This window comes from Leucopleurus acutus (assembly GCF_964270905.1).
Source record: "Leucopleurus acutus genome assembly, chromosome: 1".
In the NCBI taxonomy this organism is placed as follows: domain Eukaryota; kingdom Metazoa; phylum Chordata; class Mammalia; order Artiodactyla; family Delphinidae; genus Leucopleurus; species Leucopleurus acutus.
Genome location: NC_139142.1, coordinates 197,425,476 through 197,447,974, shown reverse-complemented (window position 1 = coordinate 197,447,974; position 22,499 = coordinate 197,425,476). Strand labels below are relative to the sequence as shown.

At 39.2% G+C, this 22,499-nt stretch overlaps 1 protein-coding gene across 2 annotated transcripts in view; it reads left to right on the top strand.

The window, feature by feature from the left end:
• The window catches only part of ITGA8 (integrin subunit alpha 8), a gene marked incomplete at both ends in the record, with an annotated part of 178,153 nt that overhangs the window by 35,531 nt on the left and 120,123 nt on the right, over window positions 1-22,499 (top strand). Inside the window, 7 exons of one of the 2 annotated variants that reach the window (XM_082844951.1) lie at window positions 791-836; window positions 3,622-3,747; window positions 4,680-4,724; window positions 7,174-7,217; window positions 8,905-8,961; window positions 12,498-12,550; window positions 21,389-21,594. In XM_082844951.1, coding sequence (XP_082701077.1) covers window positions 791-836; window positions 3,622-3,747; window positions 4,680-4,724; window positions 7,174-7,217; window positions 8,905-8,961; window positions 12,498-12,550; window positions 21,389-21,594 — 577 coding nt within the window. The remainder of the gene's footprint in view (window positions 1-790; window positions 837-3,621; window positions 3,748-4,679; window positions 4,725-7,173; window positions 7,218-8,904; window positions 8,962-12,497; window positions 12,551-21,388; window positions 21,595-22,499) is intronic. The other variant, XM_082844950.1, reaches the window with a different exon arrangement.

Genomic DNA, 22,499 nt, shown 5'->3' with positions numbered 1-22,499 from the left:
CCCCTTGCTTCGTTTTTAAATGAAAATCTCAAAAACTCAGTAAAGAAATGTGCTTCTAAAAAGATCACAAGAATCTGTGTTTTTATCTCTTAGGTATAATTGACTGAGTAGAGTTCACATTAGTGTTAATTTCACGTTATCCTTTCACAAATTAAAAACAGATATTTAATAAGAATGTGGGCGGCAAAGCTTCCATGGTTTTGCAAATACTGTAAATTTCATCAGTGTCTGAAATTTTACTCTTTTTCTCCCCCCCCCACCCCCCACTAAAAGTTAAGGATGCAGGATAAGGAAGGTGGGGCTCTAAGTTGAAAGGAAAGTTTTTATTTTCTAGTCTGGAGTTGTCACTCCCTCTCCTGGGAAGGGGTGTGTTTGCAGATGTATAGAAAAAAAAAAAAACAGGCATTACTGTGGCCTTAAACAGAAATCAAATTTTCTTTTTATTGCTAAGGTTCAAAAGACCGTGTCTACTAAATTGCACAGCATGGAAGATGTACATATTTTGCTTACCTAAGGCAGTGCCAAAAAACTGAATTTATATATTCTCAGGGGAGAGAATTTTACTTACCTAATTGAATCTAATTAAAATTATTTGATATAACACACTAAATAATTGAAAGGAATAAAAGGAAAGAAAATGACCTGCATGACTCAGATATAAGGGCCTCTTTTAAAAATTACTTTTTATGTATAATTGTTAGAGCAATGCTTATGAACAATGATTTCTCACCCTTAAAAAAAAAGAAACTGTTTTTCTTTTCCAATTGTTGTTGCCGTTTCTGTTTTGTAGAACGGAGACCTGATAGTTGGAGGCCCCGGCAGTTTTTATTGGCAAGGTAGGTGCTGTTAGCAGAGAAGAAATGCCCACGGGTTGTTTCCAACAGGGAGATGAAACAGAAGTAACATCAAGTGTTGACTTTTTATGATGTTAATTTTATCTCCATATTGGTAGTTTCTCCAATGAAGGAAGCATCATTTCAGTTTGTACTTTGTGATATAAATGATATTTTAAAATACTGTTGCAACTTAATTCCTTCATTCATCAAATGCTTATTGAGACCATGCCCGGCTTTGTGCTAGACGCTGAGGGTACAATAATGAGTAACCCGCAGAGGTTAGCATGTGGGGAAAGATGCAGGCATTAATCGAATACTCACACGAGTACTTAAGAAACTCGAGGCATGACACTCACTAGGAAGGTATGTCAAGACGGGGCCATGAGAGCATAGGAGGCTTCTCCAGGGTGGCCCCATGCAGGTATGTTTTGTCCTCTGAACACTGGCTGACCAGATGAAATTACAACCTGGGCTCTGCTTAGGGAGCCCTGAACCCAGGTGCATGATGGCATCTGCCCAGGGGGGATGACTTCCTCTAATTCTTAAAAAAGGTGTTACATAAGCCGGCATCAACCTTAAGGTCAACGAATTTGGAAGCAGCAACCCTGAACTGAGCCCTGAACCCCGAGTAGGAGGTAACCAGGTGCAGAGAGGAAGGGTTGTGTGAAAATGTTCTAGGGCATAAAGGAGCCCGGTGAGCTGAGAATGGAGGGAAATCAGGGGACTAGAGTTAAGAGCTGCTGAGTGGGATGGAGGGGTCCCACCCTCCCTGCAGGGCTTGCAGCCCCAGGTAAGCATTTTGTCTTTATCTCCAAAACAATGAGAAATCCCCGGTGGATGGCTGGAGTTTAGATGGATTGCCTGAGGTAGAATAAGAATGTGTTGTTTGTTCTGAGAATAATGGGAAACCACTGGAGAATTTGAAGCATGGGATGCTATGGTCGGGTGTGTGTTACACAAAGATCACGCGGGCTTCAGTGTGGAAAATGGATCCGGAGTTGGCCAAAGTGCAGTATCAGCAAACGAGTTCTAAGGTTATAAGCTAGTTTTAAGTCTGTAAGGTAAACCAGCTGTAAGGTTCAGATGAAGATGTTTGCTCCTTAGAGTGGTCACAGTACAGACTGAGAAAGGGGTGGAATTTGCGAGATACTTCAGAGGCGGAATAAACAGCTTGGGTGATGGTTTGGAGGTATGTGGGTGAATAGGGAGGATGCCAAGGATATGTTTCTGACTTTTGTAACTGAATGGTTTTAGGTGGGTCCCAGTCCCTGAAATGGAGAAAGCCGGAAGAGAACGGGTTTGGAGTGGATTGGGGAAGGAAGATGATGAGTTTACTTTTGCTTATGTTGAGTATGAACATGTTTGAGATGTCCAAGACTTTTCACATAAGGATTTAGATGTATGGGCTTAAACTCAGAGAGGATATCTAGGCTAAAATAAAAACTAGCATAGTGGTGATAACCAAAGCCGTGGATGTGAATGGGATGCCTAAAGAGAGATTACAGAGAATACAGACTTAATTTTGGCTGTAAAGTTTAGAATAAGGATAGAAAAGAACACGAGAGAGATGAATAGTTGAGTGAAGTTTTTTGGGTTTTTTTTTTTTTTTTTAATGGAGGAGACCTGATCATGTTTAAAAGGCCAATGGGAAAGATACAGGCGAGATGGATTTATGATAAAATTTTACATGAAATTACTGTTAAGCTTAATTCATACATATACAACTATGAACATCAAATAATTAACCTTTCAGTCTTTAAACATTATTTTGCAAACTGGAAAACAATATATTTTATGCAGAGGATGGGTATAAAATAAAAGTGATGTTTAAAAAGATTTTGTTCTAATGCACTTGATTTCACATAATTCTTTCCTTACGTTGAAAAAAAAATGTCTGATATAGATGATATGCTGACAATTAGCCATGTCAAGGGGATAGAGAGCATTTGTCTGAGATAGATAATTTAAAATTTTACTCAGTCAGTCTTAAGATTATAATATTTATAGAAGAACTAAAGGAAATAAGCAAAGGCAGTGTGTCTGTGGGAGCAGGGAAGGGGATATTTAGCTTTAACCCAGAGAAAACTGGCAAATTCTACAGACGTTGTTCAGAAACTCATGTGTAAATACGATTGTTTTAATATAAGAACAGTCATTTCAGGCAAGGTCACTCGGAGATATTTACGGCCTGATTTAACAGTTTTATTCTTTTGGAACTTCAGACAGAAAGACTGTGGGAATGTGTGAATTCCCAAGGAATAGTTTGGCTTTAAAATTAATATTAAATTTTAGTCTCTTGAAAGCATTCCTCCAGTTTTCTCCCAAAGAGCATGAGATCACACTTTTTCCTTAGATTTCCATAATAAATATAGGAATGCATAGAAGTTGTAGTGGAACATTGCTGGCCATCTTTTGGATCCATGGCTATTCTGTTATGGAGTATAATCTATAAAAATACTGAATCACTATGCTGTGTGCCTGAAACTAACATAATATTATAAACCAACTACACCTTAATTTAAACAACAGAAAAAAATAAATGTTGTATGAAAACAATTACATAGTTCATCTTTGGTTCTTCTATCAGAATGGAAAGCTCTAACCAGCTGTCAGCAAACTTAGCCTGCAGTTCTAGAGCCAGGCAGGAAAATTCACTGTCGAAAATGCAGGCAACCTCATGACCATTTTCAAGGGCGTGTGTGTTGTTCAGACGCCCTGTGTCTGTGGCGGAGAGGGCCCGCCTCTCATGTTCATTCAGCTAATCTATTCATTTGTTTGAACACAGGTCAGGTGATCACTGCCAGTATTGCAGATATCATTGCAAACTACTCATTCAAGGATATCCTGAGAAAATTGGCTGGAGAAAAGCAGACAGAAGTGGCTCCTGCATCCTACGATGACAGTTACCTTGGTGAGATGCATTGCTCAAGACATTTGCGGTTTCTCAAAAGACAAGCATGTTAAATGTGGAAGCAAATTTTATTCCTCACTTATAATATTTGGCACCTTTTGCAAATTTTCCTCTCTTACTAGCTTCGAGTGGACTCTTAACTTTCTTTTCTTTTGATTCAGCCATTATATGTAGTCTCCATAGTTTCATAGCTGTTTTACAGGCTCCGTGACAAGCTCTTGCAAATAAAATATTTTACCAGTCGTAGATACTATGTATTAGTGAGGATGCCCAGTACTACCTGGGCAACATGATGATGACCGTTTCCAGTTTCTAAAAAGAGCAAGAGACTTTCCAGTTGCTAGAATGTTCTCAAAATTTATTACGTGCAAACCACACAATGCCATTTCATCACTATCGTTTGCCACCTTTGGTATCGTATCGGCATTTTGATTCCTTGATGAACTTTTAAAAACTGTAGTTATCTTTTATCACCTCGTCTCACTTTAGAGCCAAGTGAAGTTTGTGGGAAATCATCATTAAAGGTATTAGGAAGTAGGCCTTGTAGGTGATCAGAAATTGCAGAACCTGAGCACAAAAGATACCTCTCAGAGTAATTATGTCTGATTATGATGAGTCAGCAACTCTTAAAATGCAGCAGCCACCATTCACACGTCGAGGTGGGCAATGAAGCATTCCTACTTCTAAAAGGGACCTCAGAATCCGAAGGTGTTGCCAGGCTCAGAAGAAGCAGATGTAGTATGCTTCCAAGATTTAGTATAAATCCTGGTTTGATTAATTTTTCTCTTTGTAGAACCCTAAACTTCTATGCAATAGGATTTGTTGGCATTTCTGCACAAAGTACTACTATGGTAGTGCCTTCATATTTCTAGATACAGATCATTTGTAAAGGCTTCAAACGTGTGATTCGCTTGTTTCTTGCTTTAAAACAGGATATTCAGTTGCTGCTGGGGAATTTACTGGGGACTCTCAGCAAGGTGAGAAACATTGTTGAAACGAAGCCCTCTATTGGACTGGCCAAAACATTCGTTCACGTTTTTCCATGCGATGTTACAGAAAACTTGAACGAACTTTTTGGCCAGCCCAATATAAAACACGGGGAAAAGTGCAGTGACCTAAAAAGCTCTTTTAGAACTGTGATTTTTAAACAATTCTGAAACTTTTAATCAGCCCTACATTTAATAACTCCTTTGTGTTTTAGCCATTATGAGGCTGCAGGCCCCAAAGTTACTAGTGTGACGGCGGATTTTTTTTTTTTTTTAAACCAAATTCTGAATGTTTGTGGGAAATGAGAAGCCGTGGTTGCCAGGTATCTCACTTGGTATAATCCCCTTAGTCTTTCCTGTTTGGCAAGCCTGATCCCGAAATCAGTCAGCTCTGTTCTACCTGACTGTGGTCTGTTTTTAGGTGCCCCTAGTAAACGTCCATACCTGTGTCCAGGAAGCTGGAATGCGGTGTAAGGTCTAGAATCTACTCAACACTCAACATCTCTATTTGAATGGCTCTTCCAAACTTAATAAGCTTATACCTGAACTCCTGATCTTTCCACTTAAACATGCTCTACCCTTCATCAGCTCCATCTCAGTAAATGGCAATGCCATCCTCTGAGCTGCTCAAGCAAAAAACCTTGCAACAGCCTTGGACTGTGCTCTTTCTCTCACACCCCATCCATATCTAATCCATGAGCAAATCCTGCTAACTAAACTCAAAAGACAGCCAGGATCTGCCTACTTTTCACCTCCTCCACAGCCTCCACTCTGATCCAAGCGCCCATCAGCACTGTGGCAATAGCCTCCTAACTGATCCTCTTTGCTTTCATCTTGGCCCTCCTGTGGTCTTCCCTAGATCCAGCAGCCAACGTGGTCCTTGAGGAAGAGAAGTCACGTGGTGTAACTTCTTGGCTCCCAGTGATTGCCCAACTCATTCTGTCTAAAATCCAAGTCTTCACAATGACCTAAAAGACTCTGTTCATGAGGCCCCTATTTACTCTGACCTCAGCTCCCAGTCCTTTACCCCTGACTCCTTCCAACCACTCCAGCCACCCTGCCCTCCCTGCTGTTCTCTGAATACTCCAGACACACTTCTACCTCAGGACCTTTGCACATGCTATTCCTTCTGACTAGAACATACTTCTCCTAGATCTCCATAATATTTACTCCTTCACTTTCTTCAGGCTCTGGTAACATGTCATCTTCTTGCCAAGACCTTCCCTGACCACCCCAATAAATCATAATTCCTTCCACCTCCCAATTCCAGCACTCCCAGTACCATTTTACTGCTTAGTTTTTCTGCGCTATACTCATCCCCTTCTAACATGACATTTGACTCTACTTTTCAAATTGACTGCCCCTTCCAGCTCAAGTATAAGCTCCATGAGAGCAGGGAATTTTGTCTTTGCTCCGTGCTGTATCCTATGTTCACAATTAACATTTATATGTTGATTGAATTAGAGTAAATTTACTACCGAAAAGTCCAACATCTAGGCCCAAATGGATCTTCTCTGATGATTAACGCTCCAACAGCATGAGCGTCCAACTCTGCTAGAGTTTATTACATCAGATAGAATTAATGCTAGAATTTGTGCTATACCTTTAGGACCAGGTTTGGGTGAAGGGAAATTTGAATGGAAGGGGACTCTTTTCCAGGCCCCCTTTCTTTAAATTAAACTAAAATGTTGACCCCAATGAATCAAAGGATAGTTTAGATTTACAGAAATGAGAGCTGGAAAGAACTTTGATAATCAGGCAGTTCCAACTCCCATCTATTGTAGGTGACTGGAAAAAGTCAGTTTCAGTGATTGATCCCGGGTTTATGGCAGACCCAAGGACTGAAACCACTATTTCCTGAATCTAGAGCCATATCACTGTGCATTGGAATATGCTCCCCGCTTTTCACCAGAGTTGCTTTTTCTACCTCTATTACTGAAGCTTCCCTTCCTCGCATACCCTTGGCTGCCAGGTTGTCCTATAATTCTGTTCCAGGGGGCAAGACTCAATCATTTATGGTATGTGGCTTTTCCTTCGGTAACTGAAATTGTTTGAACACATTAGTGGGACAGGAGCTGTTACTTTGTACACTAGTACAAAAGACTAGTACGAAAGACAGTGAAAACTGGAGAAATCAGAGTACGAGGTTTAACTGACAAATCACACACAGATCTGAGAAGCCAGGCTTATGTTCTGGAGGCAGAAACACATGGAGAATGTGATGGAGACAGGTAAATCTCAAAGTACGACTTTGGGTCTTCTGTTCTCTTTCGTCTGTAGCAGAAGCAAAAGCCAGTGCGAAACTGTGGCTTCAAACCTCCATCTCTCTACAGGATCCATGATAGTTACTCATTTAAGAGGCACCCTCTTTAGCTGATTTGTTGTATAGCTTTACAGTGTACTATGCCACTCACTTTGTAAATGACTATTTCCATCACAGAATTGGTTGCTGGGGTTCCCAGAGGAGCACAGAATTTTGGATGCGTGAGTACTAAGAAGGCGTTCCACGCTACATTCTCTACATACGCAAAGAAACATTTTGCTGCATACAGTTTTCAAATCTTTTTAAATGCCCTTTAATAGTGAGCACTACCGATCCACGCTTGTTTGCTTACGAACAGGGAGGTTAGATTCTTTTCTGATCTGGGTGCAGGATCAACTCCATAGTCTGTGGGACCCAGTGTAAAGTGAAAATGCCTAGCCCCTTGTTCAAAATGGTTAAGAATTTCAGGACAGTGACAGCTGGGCTATCCAAAGGGTGGGGAGGGCTCGTCTGCACGTGGGACCCTTTGTGACTGACTGCACGGGTCATGTGCCCATGAAGCTAGCCTAGCCCTATGCGTGTGCATAATCTGGGAATAGTTGCAGAGGATCCCATTGTTGATGTGATCAGCATTTTAATGTGTCCCATACGGTGGACATAATAAGGTCAATTGTTATTTCACTAGTGTATTAGTTTGCAAGGGCTGTCATAACAAATGACCCCAAACTGGGTGGCTTATAACAACATAACTTTATTCTGTCTCAGTTCAAGAGGCCAGAAGGCTGAAATCAAGGTGTGATCAGCTCGGTCACATCCCTCCCACGCATGTAGGGGTGGATTCTTCCCGCCTCTGCCAACTTCAGGTGGCCCTGCCTTTCCTCGGCATGTGGGAGCTTCACCTGAATCTCTGCCCCGGTCTCCATATGGCCTTCTTCCATCTGTGTCTATGTGTGTCCTCTCCTCCTCTTATAAGGACACCAGTCATTGGACATCGGGCCCACCCTAAATCCAGGATGATTTCATTTCAAGATCCTTAACTTTACTTATTTCATCTACAGAGACCCTATTTCCAAATAAGGTCACCTTCTGAAGTTCGGGATAGACATGAGCTTTGGAGGGATACTATTCAAACCCATTACAACTAGTTACCATAAAAATAGGAAAGGAAAATAAATCGACCTTATGAAAGGAAAAACTTATATTTTAAATAATGTTTAAGTCTGGTAAACTTATAATATCTATAGATTTTAGGTTGTCTGGATAGAATTTTTTTTTTTTTTTGGTACGCGGGCCTCTCACTGTTGTGGCCTCTCCCACCGGGGAGCACAGGCTCCGGACGCGCAGGCCCAGCAGCCATGGCTCACGCGCCCAGCCGCTCCGCGGCATGTGGGATCTTCCCGGGCCGGGGCACGAACCCGCGTCCCCTGCATCGGCAGGCGGACTCTCAACCACTGCGCCACCAGGGAAGCCCTGTCTGGATAGAATTTAAAAGGAATATTTTTGCTACATGGATAATACTTTAAAATTTCATTTTTTTGCAGAGAACCATAGTCATCAATTTCTCATAACAGCAAATGCACAGAAGTGAAACTTAGATTAAATTTTTGATTAGATCAATTAACTGACTGTCAGATTAGGTGCTCTCAGTGTTCCTGAATTCAGATTTCTCTACATCAGATTAGTAAGCATGCATTTTGTCTGAAAGGATCCCAGATTTCACCATAAACAAAAAGTTCAGTTGGATTTTTTAAAGATCATTCCTTTGGGCTTATTCTTTTTTTTTTTACATATAGAGCTAACCATTTATGACTCCTCACAAAAATTTTAAAATGATTTAAGTTAAACTTTTAAAAAATTGCTCCAATTCTATGCCAAATGATGTAACCTATCTAATTTCTATGATTTCAGGTTTCAATCATTAACTCTACAGATATGACCTTTATTCAGAATTTCACTGGTGAACAGGTGAAGACATTTTAGAATCAAATAATGAATGTCAGTCTGCACTAACAGTATATTGTAATATGTTATTTATTCATTCATAAAATAAATATTTACCGAGCACCTACTATGTGCTGGAAACTCTTCTGAGCACTGGGAGTGTAACCAAGTAGCAGACAGACAAGATCCCAGCTCTCATGCAACAGTCCGGGGGAGGCTGATGGGGGGTGACAATTAAGAAACAAGTAAATGCCCACGATGATTTCAGAAAATGATAAGTGATGTAAAGGCAGAATATGCTCCCTAAAAGCCCAAAAGCCACTAATTGCTGAAATCAGAGAGCAATCCTGTTATGTTGCGGTCCTTATGTAGTGTGCGCGGTGATGAGTTCTGAGTACCCGCCTTCCCCCTGAGAAGACATAGGCTTCTTGTAGGTTTCACATGTTGGTCAGTCAGTGGGTCTGGGCTCTGCCTTCCTGTCCTCACAGTGACTGGAACCCTCCCCAATCCCAACATTATATGGAAGATAAGCTCTCTGGTTCTGGTCCCTTCCCCCCAGGGGGTAGGTATGGCCCTGTACCCACTGTCACTGGCTGGGGTCTTATTATCAATGGGTCAGTTGCCTGCAAACAGGCTGCTGTCATCCTCCTGACGTAACACGGCCTGAGGTCACACTTCATTCACTACCCTGGGTTTCCTGGGTTTTTGACCTGTTGAAATCTGTCACATTTCTTTAAAGGATGAATGTGATACTCCCGTCTAAGGGAGCCAATCGTGAGTTGAATTCATTTCTCTAGTCAATCAGTTTCCTTTCCTAACCACCAACCCAGGGTAAGGAGCTTCTAGCAAGCCTCACACTTGACTCCAGCCAAGTTACATCTTGGCCCACGGGATCCCAGGAGGATCCAGGTTTAAGATCCTGAAATGCTCAACTCTTAGCTACACACAGAAATTCGGAATCATATATTTGTCAAGCAAATAGAGTTTTTTGAAGAACACATTTTTGACATTTCCTCCCCCAAACTGGGGCTTTAGTCTATCTGTTACTGTGCAATTTTCAACAAAGCATTTAACAATGTCCCTCATGGTACTCTTGTGGTAAATACAGAGATATAAGACTGTGATAATAGTGAAGTTGTGTGGATTTATAAATTTTGAACCATGATTCCCAAGTGGTGACAATTAATGGTTTAATGGAAATCTGGCAAGACTTCTCCTTTGTCTTTTCATTTCACATTTTTATCATTAAAAGCTCTTTAAACATTGTTAAATTTGGCCTTTCTGTAACTTCTCATCTTCAATACCACCTAGTTCTGCAATCTTGAACCTCAGAACTTAATACATAAGTGATGAAATTCCTCTGAGTGAAGACCACACAATGCCACCCAGGAATAAGAATTTCACCGTATGTGTTTGGAATAGAGAAACGAGGTGGGAGAATTGAGTTATTGCATGACGCAGCTAAACGAGGCATTCATTTCCTCTGCAAAGAGTATTTTGCACCTGGCACCCATGTCTTAGCCCATGGACTACTATAATAAAAATACCATAGACTGGGTGGCTAAAGCAACAAACATTTATTTCTCACAGTTCTGGAATCTAAGATCAAGGGGTAGGCAGATTTGGAATCTGCTGAGAGCCTGCCTCCTGTTCACCGCCGTCTTCTTGCTGTGTCCTCACCTGGTGGAAGGAGGGCTAGAGAGCCCTCTGGGGTCTCTTCTCTAAGGGCACTAATCCCATTCATGCAGGCTCAACCCTTCGTGACCTAATCACCTCCTGAAGGCCCCACTTCCTAATACCATTATATAAGGAGTTAGGTTTCAATATTTGAATTTGGAGGAGGGGAGGCGTAAACAATCAGTCTACGGCAACTGTATATGTTTGGAATAGACAAAAAAGGTGGGAGAATTGAATAATTGTGTTACACTTGGTAACTCATCTATTTTTTTCCTCTGCAAGGAGTATCTAGCACCTGGCACCTACTCTGAGCTAAACACAGGTCAGACAGGGCAGAGAGAAGAATGAACAACACAGATGGAACTCTCTGCCTTCTGTGGAGCACACTTTCCAGGGGACTGTAGGCTGATTAAATTTGTAGGTGATAGGAAGCTAAATTGGCTAAATCAGGGGTCCCCAACCCCTGGGCCACAGACTGGTACTGGTCTGTGGCCTGTTAGGAACCAGGCTGCAGAGCAGGTGAGCAGCGGGTGAGCGAGCGAAGCTTCATCTGTATTTGCAGCCGCTCCCCATCGCTCTCAGTACCGCCTGAGCTCCACCTCCTGTCAGATCAGCAGTGGCATTAGATGCTCATAGGAGTGTGAACCCCACTGTGAACCGCGCATGTGACGGATCTAGGTTGCGTGCTCCTTATGAGAATCTAATGCCTGATGATCAGAGGGGGAGCTGAGGCGGTGATGCTAGCTCTGGGGAGGGGCTGCAGATACAGATCATCAGTAGCAGAGAGGTTTGACTGCACCGAGACCACAGTAAATCAATTGCTTGCAGACTCATATCAAAACCCTATCAGTGAGTGGCAAGTGAAAACAAGCTCAGGGCTCCCACTGATTCTGCATTATGGTGAGTTGTATATTATTACATTGCAATATATTATATATTGCAATGTAATAATAATAGAAATAAAGTGCACAATAAATGTAATGTGCTTGAATCATCCCGAAACAATTCCCGCCCCCCGCCCCTCCAACCTGGTCGGTGGAAAAACTGTCTTCCACGAGACCAGTCCCTGGTGCCAAAAATGTTGGGGACCGCTGAGCTAAAGCACTGGATGGCAGAATACGGAACTGAAAAATCTTGGCAAGCTAAAACTATTGGCCAAATCTGAAGAGATTATAAACCTTGAAAACATAGGTTGAAAACAAAAATATAAGAGAGATTAGGCACACTGGTTACACTCAGAAAAGACTTAGAAACCTCAGCAGACGATAAACTCCATATGAATTGATACAGAGACGTGGTTTACCCTCAAATTAAATTTTATGCTTCAGTGATATAAAGAGTCCAAAGCAGAGGGTGTCCATCCTACTTATCTTCTCCTGTCAGTGTGTTCATGGGGTATCTTCTCCTGTCAGTGTGTTCATGGGGTACCATCTTTTCTTTGGTATCCCATGTTGTATCCCTAAGAAAGATGGGAAGCCAGCTGAAAACATTTCCATAGGCGATTTCATATGGAAATGGAATTAGATTTATTCTGTGACATTCAAGATTGCAGAACTAGGTAGGAGCATTAAGGACCAGATGTTACAGGAGGACCAATTTTAGCAAAAAGTATTCTAATAGTTGTATCTACAAATTGAATGGGCTTATTGTTGAACATCTCCAGAGGATGTCCGAGCAGATGTCATGGGTGTTGTGAGGGACATTATGCATTAGGTCAGGGGTTAAACTAAATGACTCGAAGACTCTGTCCATGTCCAAGGGTCTATGAATTTAAATGCAAAAATGTGCTGCAATGTGGCTAATCTTTCAGGGAAAATTGAGAGATGACTATAAAAATGACTTTTTGAGCACAAAATATATCATCTTATGGTTTTCCTTTGCAGATGGCATCTTACTTTGGATACACAATTGCAGTATCAGATGTTAACAATGATGGGTAAGTTTATAAGAACTTCCTCACTCACCAGATATTATATTCGTCCTTAAAGATGTTATATTTTTTCCTTCATGAAATAGATCCTTCCATACTTCCTCAACAAGATCGAGGCTCTCTTGTTTTAACTTTTTTTTTTTAGTCCAGGGCAAAAGGATACATCTACTAAAAAATTCTCTATCATCCTTTCTTATGTCTTTACCACATCTGCCACTTCTAAGACAGGACTATTTTACTTAGTTTTATCTTTGATTTTACGAACTAAATAGTCCTTGGCCATTTGACTTCCATAGCCATTGAAGAATCTGCTCATCTGCCTTCACCCTTTAGCACATGATATTCATAAAACATTTGCACATAAATATTTTTTCTCCTGACAGTGCTTTAACCAACATACTAGTGACCCCCATGCAGAAGATGAAATAATAATATTATTTTTTTCAGTTTATGGCAGTAAATTATAGTTGAGCTTGGATCAAACAGCATGATAAACTGTGGTTGTATTTAAGTTATTACTTCAAAGAAAATTGTTATGAAGCAACTCTCTGATCCACGAAAAGCACCTAACTGACAGATAAGACAAATGATTAAATAAGAAAGCCAAAAAATTGAGATGAACTGATTATTCATCCAATAAATATTGTTGGAGCACCTATCATATGCCAGGCATTGTTCTTGGGTGCCCAGAATGTAGCTGTGATTAAGGAAGAATAGGTCTCTGCTTTCATGGAGCTCACATTTCGGTAAGAAGCAAATATCTGAAAAATCTGAACTATGTTCCCTTATCTGGGCTACGTCATGGATAGACATTAGCTATGACCTCTACATAGCCAGAAATGAACTTTATTTATTATGCGGTACCGTATGATTGGAGATAAATTTGCTAACTTTTGTACCTTTTGGAAAATAGCTTATTATTCTTTCATTCAACATATATTTCTTGAGCATCTTCTACACACTAGCACTGTTCTAGGTGCTGGGATACAGCAGAGAACAAAACCGAAACCCGCACCCTCATAAAGGTTATACGGTAGTTCGGGTGGGAGCTACAGATAAAAAAATAAATAAGTCAAATAAAGATTATGTTAGATGGTGATGAGCACTACGCAGGAAAAAAACAAAAACAGAAGGCCGGAAGCAATCAAGATGTCCTTTAGTAGGTAAATGTGTAAGTATTCTGCGGCCCATCCAGACAATGGAATATTATTCAGTGCTAAAAAGAAATGAGCTATCAAGCCATGGAAAGACATAGAAGAACCTTAAATGCTATTACTAAGTGAAAGAAGCCAGTATGAAGAAGCTTCATACTATATGAATCCACTAGATGACATTCTGGAAAAGACAAAAAACTATGGAGACAGTAAAAAGATCAGTGGTTGCCAGGTGTTAATAGTGAAAAGAGGGATGAATTAGGTGGAGCACAGAGGCTCTGTAGGGCAGTGAAAGTACTCTGTATGATACTGCAAGGGTGGATTCATGTCATTATACATCTTTCTAAACCCACAGAATGTACACCAGCAAGAGGGAACCCTAATGTAATCTGTGGACTTTGGGTGATGATGATATGTCCATGTAGGTTCATCAGTTGTAACAAATGTACCACCTGGTGCAGGATGTTCACAGTCGGGGAGGCCTTGCTTGTGGCAGGGGGTATACAGGAACTGTCTGTACTTTCTGTGCAATTTTGCTTTGAACCTAAAACTGCTCTAAAAAATAAAGTCTATTAATGAAACTTAAAAAAAAAAAAACAGAACGGGGATAGAAAAAAATTGGGAGGGATGCAATTTTTATTCAGGTAAACAGGGAAGGCCTGGGTGTTAGGTTAGGTGAGGGAGCAAAACACTATATGGGGAAGAGTGTCCAAATTCCCAGCGGAGCGGGGAGCTGCTGGCATAGTCAAGGAATATCAAAGAGGCTTGGAGAGAAAGTCTGTGAGCCGCTTTACACAGCACCACATGGACTCTGCCATGGATAGAATGAGTCTGTTTCCAAGAAGGACACATCATCTTGAAAACCCCTGGAGGAGTCTAAGCAAGGGACTGGCCTGCACCCACTTTGGTTTTAGCAGCCATGCTCTGTTCATTGGGTCTCCATGGAGTGAGGCCTTCTGGGAGCCCATTGCCCATAAGCCAGGCGAGGCAGGACAGTGGCTTGGACCAGAGCAGTGGCAGGAAGAGTAGAACTGGTTGCACTCTGGGTCTATTTTGGAGAACGCAAATCTTATCCTGGATAAGATCTGTGAATGAAATCTTATCCTGGATAAGATCTTATCCTGCAGATAACTGAAAATGAAGTTGCTTTAATCTTCAGCTGTCTGAATTGTGGAAAGGAAGTAAGAATTAGGACCACCACTCAAAATGAGCAACGTGGATGGACTGTATCTGTTATCAGAGCCTTTTAGTCATTTAGAAAGAAAACGGTGGAGGAAGAACCTGAGGTCCAAAACATGGCGTACTGTCCAGATACAGGAAGCCCATTCTTTAGTGAAAACAAAAAGTCCGACACTGACCCTTGGGATAAGTTAGACACATTTCCTTCAACAGATAACAACACAACACGCATGAGGGCTTCTCTCCTGGGAGCCAGGCAGCATTTTTTAGGGCACAGATCACCCAGCGTGTTTCGTTCTGTAGTTCACTCCCTTTTCAATCCTTTCAGCTTTCCCCCCCAGTGTCACAATATGCCCTGCAGGGCACCACGACCTTCCTGAAAACACATTCATTCTAGTCTAAAGTTTTGTGACAACGTTTATAGGACTTTTTTTTTTTTTTTGCCACATTAAGAAAAAGAAAAGAAAACTTGTGAAAAAAGGACCTCATTGGTTTCAAACATAGGAATTTCCCAGTAATGATTTGTTCTTTCTTGATGTTCTTAAAAATTGCTATGCACATCATTTCTTTTTATTGGGTAGTATATTCTGAATTCTTTAGACTGCATTGAAAAATACATCTATTATCTTAATATTGTCATTCTTAAAGAAAAAAGTACCTATAGATTCTCAGTCTGTATATTGTTTGCTGCTCTAATTACTTAGATGCAACGTACATTCATGTTCCCATAATCAATGAGCGTGCTCTGGAAGCCACTGAGAACACTGCATCCCAAATAAAGATAGAGAACTCACGTGAAGTCTGAGATTACAATAATGCATATATAACTTGCCACCATTTTTGCAGCACCTGTTTTTCTAGAACAATCACTTGATATTGTTGGCTTTCAGATAGACACAAATAGGGAAAACATGGCATCTTGTGTTTCTAGGTTTATACTTGATCCCAGGACGGGGGGCCTGAAAACCACTAATTACTGTGACAGCCCATGTCCTCACCTCCTGGGGTGGATATTCATCCCCAGGGAAGGTACAACACAAGCCATCAGGGCAGAGACAGAAACCTGTAATCCCTCAGCAATCTTAGCAGAATGAGGAAACAAAGGCAGTAAATCTTGCACGTGTCAGTGACTTTTCCTAAGCTCCTGTGATGGCTCCACGCCAGGACACCTGTGGCCTTGTTTTGAGAGAGAATGCTTTTGTCATTCTCAGTTTCTGACAAGATTTCTATCAGGGACCCTAAGGCTAGAATGGGATTTGCAGCAAACGCAAAGCTCTGTCTCAAATAAAGTTTTCCTGGATATAAACCTCAGTTGGTTAGCAGTTTGAAATGCAGAAATCTTGATTCTCCATTGAAACAATTGAAGAACTTAACATGCTATTAAGCAATCACATTTTATCTTTATCATGAATGATTAGCAGACAGTGTTTTTATTTCTCTCAAAGTACCTTTATGTGTAATAAGTCTAATAGCAACAGGACAATCTGTACTACAATCCAATGAAACTACCTAAAATTCACCAATGAGGAAACTGAGACACAAAAGTTAAGTGACTTGCCCAAGAGCACACACTAAGCAGGGGAAGGTCTTGATTCGTTCACAGAACTTTTGCTGACTTACCTTATAATTTTTTTGTTCACTTATATACAGAGAACTCTTTACTAAGCTCTATAAAATACCTAGTAGGAAAGCATATATATAATTGCAGTCTTCAAGGGTTTAAAATCTGTAAGAATTCAGAATTTTTAATCTAGTAAGTGAGTACAATGACTGACATGCCTCTCATTTACTTTTAAAAATTGGGAAACAGATAAATTAGTATACTTGTCACTGAAGAAATCCAATAATAACCTGTAAAATAGTTTTAAAATTAAAAACTATGTATATTTAAGGTGGACAACATGTTTTGATACACATAGACATAGTGAGATGATGACTGCATTCAATTCATCTGTATCGGCCAACTGGGTGGTCCTTCCATCACATAGTTACCGTGTGTGTGTGGGGGGGATGTCTATATAGTAAGAGCACCTAAGATCTACGCTTTTAGCAAATTTCCAGTATACAATATAGTATTATTAACTATAGCCACTATGCTGTACACTGGACCTCTAGAACTTATACATCCTACATAGCGGCAACGTTGTACTTTTTGACTAATATCTCCCCATTTCCCCAATCTCTCCACCCGTGGTAAGCACCACTCTACTTGAATTGCACTTTATAGATTCCACATATATATGCACATATAGACCTATCTATATTCATATTCATGTAAAAACATACAGATATTGTCTATAACATGTATACAGATATACATATACATACACATATAGAATACACATGGATTTCAATGACCTTAAATAAGGGTTGGGGTAGAAGAATAGCATATACATGTGTTTAAGTTTTTACTCTGTTTTGCTCGTTGATAAGAATCTGTTTATTAAGTGTGCATTTTATTAATTTCCATTATTCTTATAAACAAGCTCATACTTCCACTTTATAAAAATATAAAACCATAATTTCAGTTATTTTCACCCAAAGAACTTTAAGATTGTCTTTGACGATGCTAAAAACAACTGACTGATAAAAAATTCAGTTATGAATGGTTTTCAGCATCATGGCATATAAGAAAAATCAGTTTGTTTGATTATATTCAAAGTAGCCATACTAGGCTGCTGCATTTGACCAAGTCATTAGTTTAACTCATAAATAATTTTAGAGAGTCTATAACTCCAATTTTTAAAAAATTCACAAAGCCCTTTCTAGCTTTCCCAGCATTTATCAGTGATTAAGGAATTATAAATGAGCATTAATCAGCAGAGTTTTATAACAGAATTGAGATTTAATTCCCTTTCTTTACCCAATTTCTAATTTTCCAATAGCCTTTTTTTTTTTTTTAATAGCCTGCATCTTTCAAGTTTTGGACCTGAGTGGATGTTGTACAGTGACTCGGAATAGGATTGAGAGCATCACTCATCTAGTTGATCATTCACTGTTCAGAAGTTAGGACTCACATTTTGTGGAATTGAACCAGACTTCCCTCTCTCCATCCGAGAGAAAACTAAGTACTATTGTACGTGAGACTACCTAGTGAAGTTTCTTTCACAGCGTATGTCATCCTCTCTATCCACCGTGCAACAAAAGCCAAGTCCCTACAAATGCTCCAAAACCCACCATCAGGGAAAACAAAAAAAGACAGTGTCGTTAAGTAATGTGACCAAATAAATAAACTGGTGGGGATTTCTCCAATATTTTATTTAAAAAACTCTCCAGGTGTTACGAGTGGACTGCAAAAGTTTAGACCAAACAGTTAACGTGCATGCTGGTTGGTGGTTGATCTTGTCAAGCCTGTGTCTATTTTGTAAAACATAAACAAGCTGGTGAAATTAATTCAGTTATCTTAAGATAGCCAGAACTACAAAATCTTTCAATGTAAACTCTGTTAGGAATTTCTGGACAAATTTAACAGCAAAGGGAGATAGTATTTTCCTCTTGAACCTAAACAAGCAAGTCTGTTTTTTTATTTTCTTATGGCTTTTTGAAACAAAATATTCATACTATTTCAGAAATTCAAAGAATTACAGTTTAATCCATTGGATTGTTTTAGCCTCTGCGGGGCCAAAAGGAACTAAATTTAGAGTCTTAGCAGTTAGTTAACTTGAGAGCATTTTAGAGAAAATTTAGTTGAAAGGAAGCAGCTTTGAGTAACTGTGTTTTGGTGCTAGATTTACTCCAAGTGGGTTCTCTCATAGAAGAGAAATCATTATGATTCAATTAAGTAGAAAATCTAGAAAATTAAAACATAAAGAAATTGCAAATTAAATTGATTTCTGTAACATAAATGATAAGCTATATTTGTTCTCACCTATCATAAAACAATTATATGGATTAGATATCAATTCTAGTATACAGCCTCCTAACCTGCATTCTCTTAATAACTACATTCTGCGAATCAGTCACAGGCATTAGCATGCACTACGGACTACTGTGAAAAAAAGAAGAAACAGAGAACTTTATATGTTAAATCAACATATTAAACACCATTTGGCTGCAGAAAACTTGAATTCAGATTCTTCATAATGAATATTCTCACTGATGGGTTCCCTCATCCCCCCTCTCTGTTTATCACTATATTTATGCTTTGCTCCTCACGGAAATATTTATGTTTTGTCTCAAAGAACATGTGAAAGAATGAGAACCTGCACCTTGCACTGTATTATTAGAGTGGACATAATACTTTTTTAGACATAAAAAAGAGACAAAAATAAAACCTGTGTGAATGCTACATAGAGATGTAAAGAAAACTCTGCTCAAATATTGGACATTTCAGATAAGATGAAATTTAGTGTGTATATCCTACTTTTATAAAATGCCTTTACATAATAACTTAGATCTCATCCAAACTACCAACATGACACAAACAGAAAAGATGGTTTTTAGTGAAAACCTCACCATAAATATTGATTCACCATTATTCTTTCTTGAGATTACATGTATATGTATAAAATATGATATACTTTATATATATTATATATTCTTAGAATGGCACCCAGTCTGTTACACAACTACTTTTTCGGAAGCTCAGTAAAGAACATCTTTACTAATAAATATTTTTAAAACTTTAAACTTGAATTGGGTATATTCTAAAAAAGGATATGACAAGTAAACTTTGAAATAGCCTAATAGCACGCATGGCCTACCGCAATGGTCTTTCAATGAGTTTTTGGCCCTGTGGGATCGTAATCAGAAATACATTTAACATTGCAACCCACTACATACACACAACTGAAACAAAAGGTTTCATGGAACAGTATTCATTCTTAGTATGTGTAATGCGTTGACTCATATTTTCTATTGTATTCTATTTCATTTTTATAATTGCTTGTCAAGGCCCATTAAATTGATTTCACAATCCACTAATGAGTTGCAAATCAAGATTTAAAAACACCAGCCTAGACAATAATATATATTGTGACTCTTAAGTGGTACTGCTAACATAAAATATTATTGACACTAAATGCAAAATATTGCACAAGGCACACTGAATCAATTGAATCCAAGACAGTTATTGTCTCTCAGCTTTATGAGAACACAATTATAAATTAAGAACAAATGTCTTTCTCCTTTTTTGGCGTTTAGAGCATTTTAGAAGCCTTACACTTAAATATCTAGGGAAATCTATTTCTACGAAAATAAATCAACGTTGTCACAATAGTCCAAGAATCCAAAGATCCCATGGATGTGCTAATCTTTCACAAGCATAGGTCTTTGCATTTCTAGAACTCCACAGTGTTGGCAGTGAGAAACATAGTGAGGTAACGGGTCAGTCCCATCATGTCCCTCAGGGACCAATTGTATGGCTTTGTTCCTTCTGTTGAGAATGAGAAAATGGCCCTGCTCAATCTCTGCGGTAGAGAACCAGTGGTTTTAGACGTCTTTGAACTACAAGGCAGCAACACACACAATTAGGTGTTTAACAAATGTCTCTTCATACTGATAATAATAATAACAGAAAGAGAGGCAACCAGGTTCCTCCAGGGCAAAGCCTGAGGCCTGGAGCAGCCCCAATCCCTGCCTTACTCTTGGCCTAGATAGAGCACAGAAGCACGGCAAGTAAATGCATTTGGAACATTTTTTTTAAGATTTTTTTTTTTTTTTTTGATGCAGACCATTTTTAAAGTCTTTATTGAATTTGTTACAATATTGCTTCTGTTTTATCTTTTGGTTTTTTGGCCATGAGGCATGTGGGATCTTAGCTCTCCGACCAAGGATCGAACCCTCACCCCCTGCATTGGAAGGCGAAATCTTAACCACTGGACCACCAGGGATGTCCCCATTTGGAACATTTTTAAGAAAATGTTTTACCTAAGTGTGTAGCAATCCAATTGCTATCTCTTTCTTGAAATTTTTTCAGCCTGAAAAATTATCTACTGGTTGTCTGCTATAATATCTACATCTACAAAGAAAAACTATAAATTCGCATTTGGGAGGAAAATTTTGTTTTCTAGCTTTCTAGCCAGTATGAGAACCTTCTCTGGCCTCTGTTTTATTTGAATGGAGGTAACAAGAGAAAAGAGGAGGACAGACTTTCTTTTAAACCTTATTACTGCAAGAAAACTTCATAATATAAATGTATAGTTAACTAAATTGTAGACAAATTCTCATCCATGTTTAGAAAAACCTATTTTGGTCTTTCTGATACGTTTTACTTGTGTAAGTACATTTTCTGGAAATGCACCAAAGAGCTGAAAAGGGTGAAATAGCTGTGGTTTTCTTAAAGTAGTCATTTTTAGCATAGCTAAAAAGTTCAGTGTGATAATTTAACAACTCTTATTTTCTTACAGCATTCTATTCCGTAGACATAACAAAGCAATGAAAGAAATATGGCAGTTGTAAGATATCCCTTGGAAAAGGAAATATACCCGTGGAAATGTACTAATCTAGTTGACTAGAAATCTACCCAACAGCATCTCATGTCTGTGCTGACCTCTTTCTTCGTTCCCTGCAGAATGGATGACATATTGATCGGGGCACCTCTCTTTATGGAACGTGAATTTGAGAGCAACCCCAGAGAAGTAGGGCAAGTTTACCTGTACTTGCAAGTGAACGTGCTGGTCTTCAGAAATCCGCAGATCCTCGCAGGCACTGACGTTTTCGGGAGATTCGGTAGTGCTTTGGCACATTTAGGAGACCTGAACCAAGATGGATACAATGGTAATTTACACCAATGCATGGAAATTACTTATGTGCCACAATTTCATGTTACTGTTGCATGACGGAAACAAGAGACTTCACAGTGGTGTGTGTGGTACAGTTCTTCTGATTGGTCTTTAATAAACTATCCAAAATCTCAAGGCAATTTAAACTTCAGTTTTGGCTAACATAGACGTTACATGGAAATTTTCTCATGTTGATTTAGGGTGTCATATGACAGCTCTAAACAAACAGCAATTATTTTTAAAATTGACGTATAGATTTATGACTTGAAGAGACCTAGAGAATGTACTATATGTACAGAGTCAAAACAAATAAATACATGTTGATATATTAGCAAGTGTATTGCCATCTGAGTAACTCATACGGCTTACGTACAGGTTATGCTGAATTGTAATTGATCTCTCAACTTCAGCTTAAAGGCACCTTCAATGTTCGTTGTTAAGCAGTGTTAAATTCTTAGTTTAGGTTTGTGGTTCTTTAAGTTAGGAATTTATGAATGCCTTCGAAGTACCCTCTCCTCAGAAAAACATGCCAGCTCACACAAAATTTTGCATACATTTTCAGGACCTTTAAGTTAAGAACCAAGGTAGACTGGGTTTCTTGAAGTTCCAGGGAGTAACAGGAATTTGCTCCAACAAAATAGCCTAGAGAGTATTCCCATCAAATCAAAGTATTCATTAATACCTTCAGCAACTGGTCACATACTTTTATGATTTCCTTGAAAAAACACGTCTCAGCAATGTATAGTTAGTAACTTTTAAAGTACCATAAGACATAAATGCATACTAAAAGCTCATGGTTCCAGGGAAACTTTTTAAAAAAGAGACAAGTTCATCTTGAGCTGATTTGTTGCTTTCAAAAACTGCCCTATTCCTGAGCACCAAATGAAAGAAATAATGCTA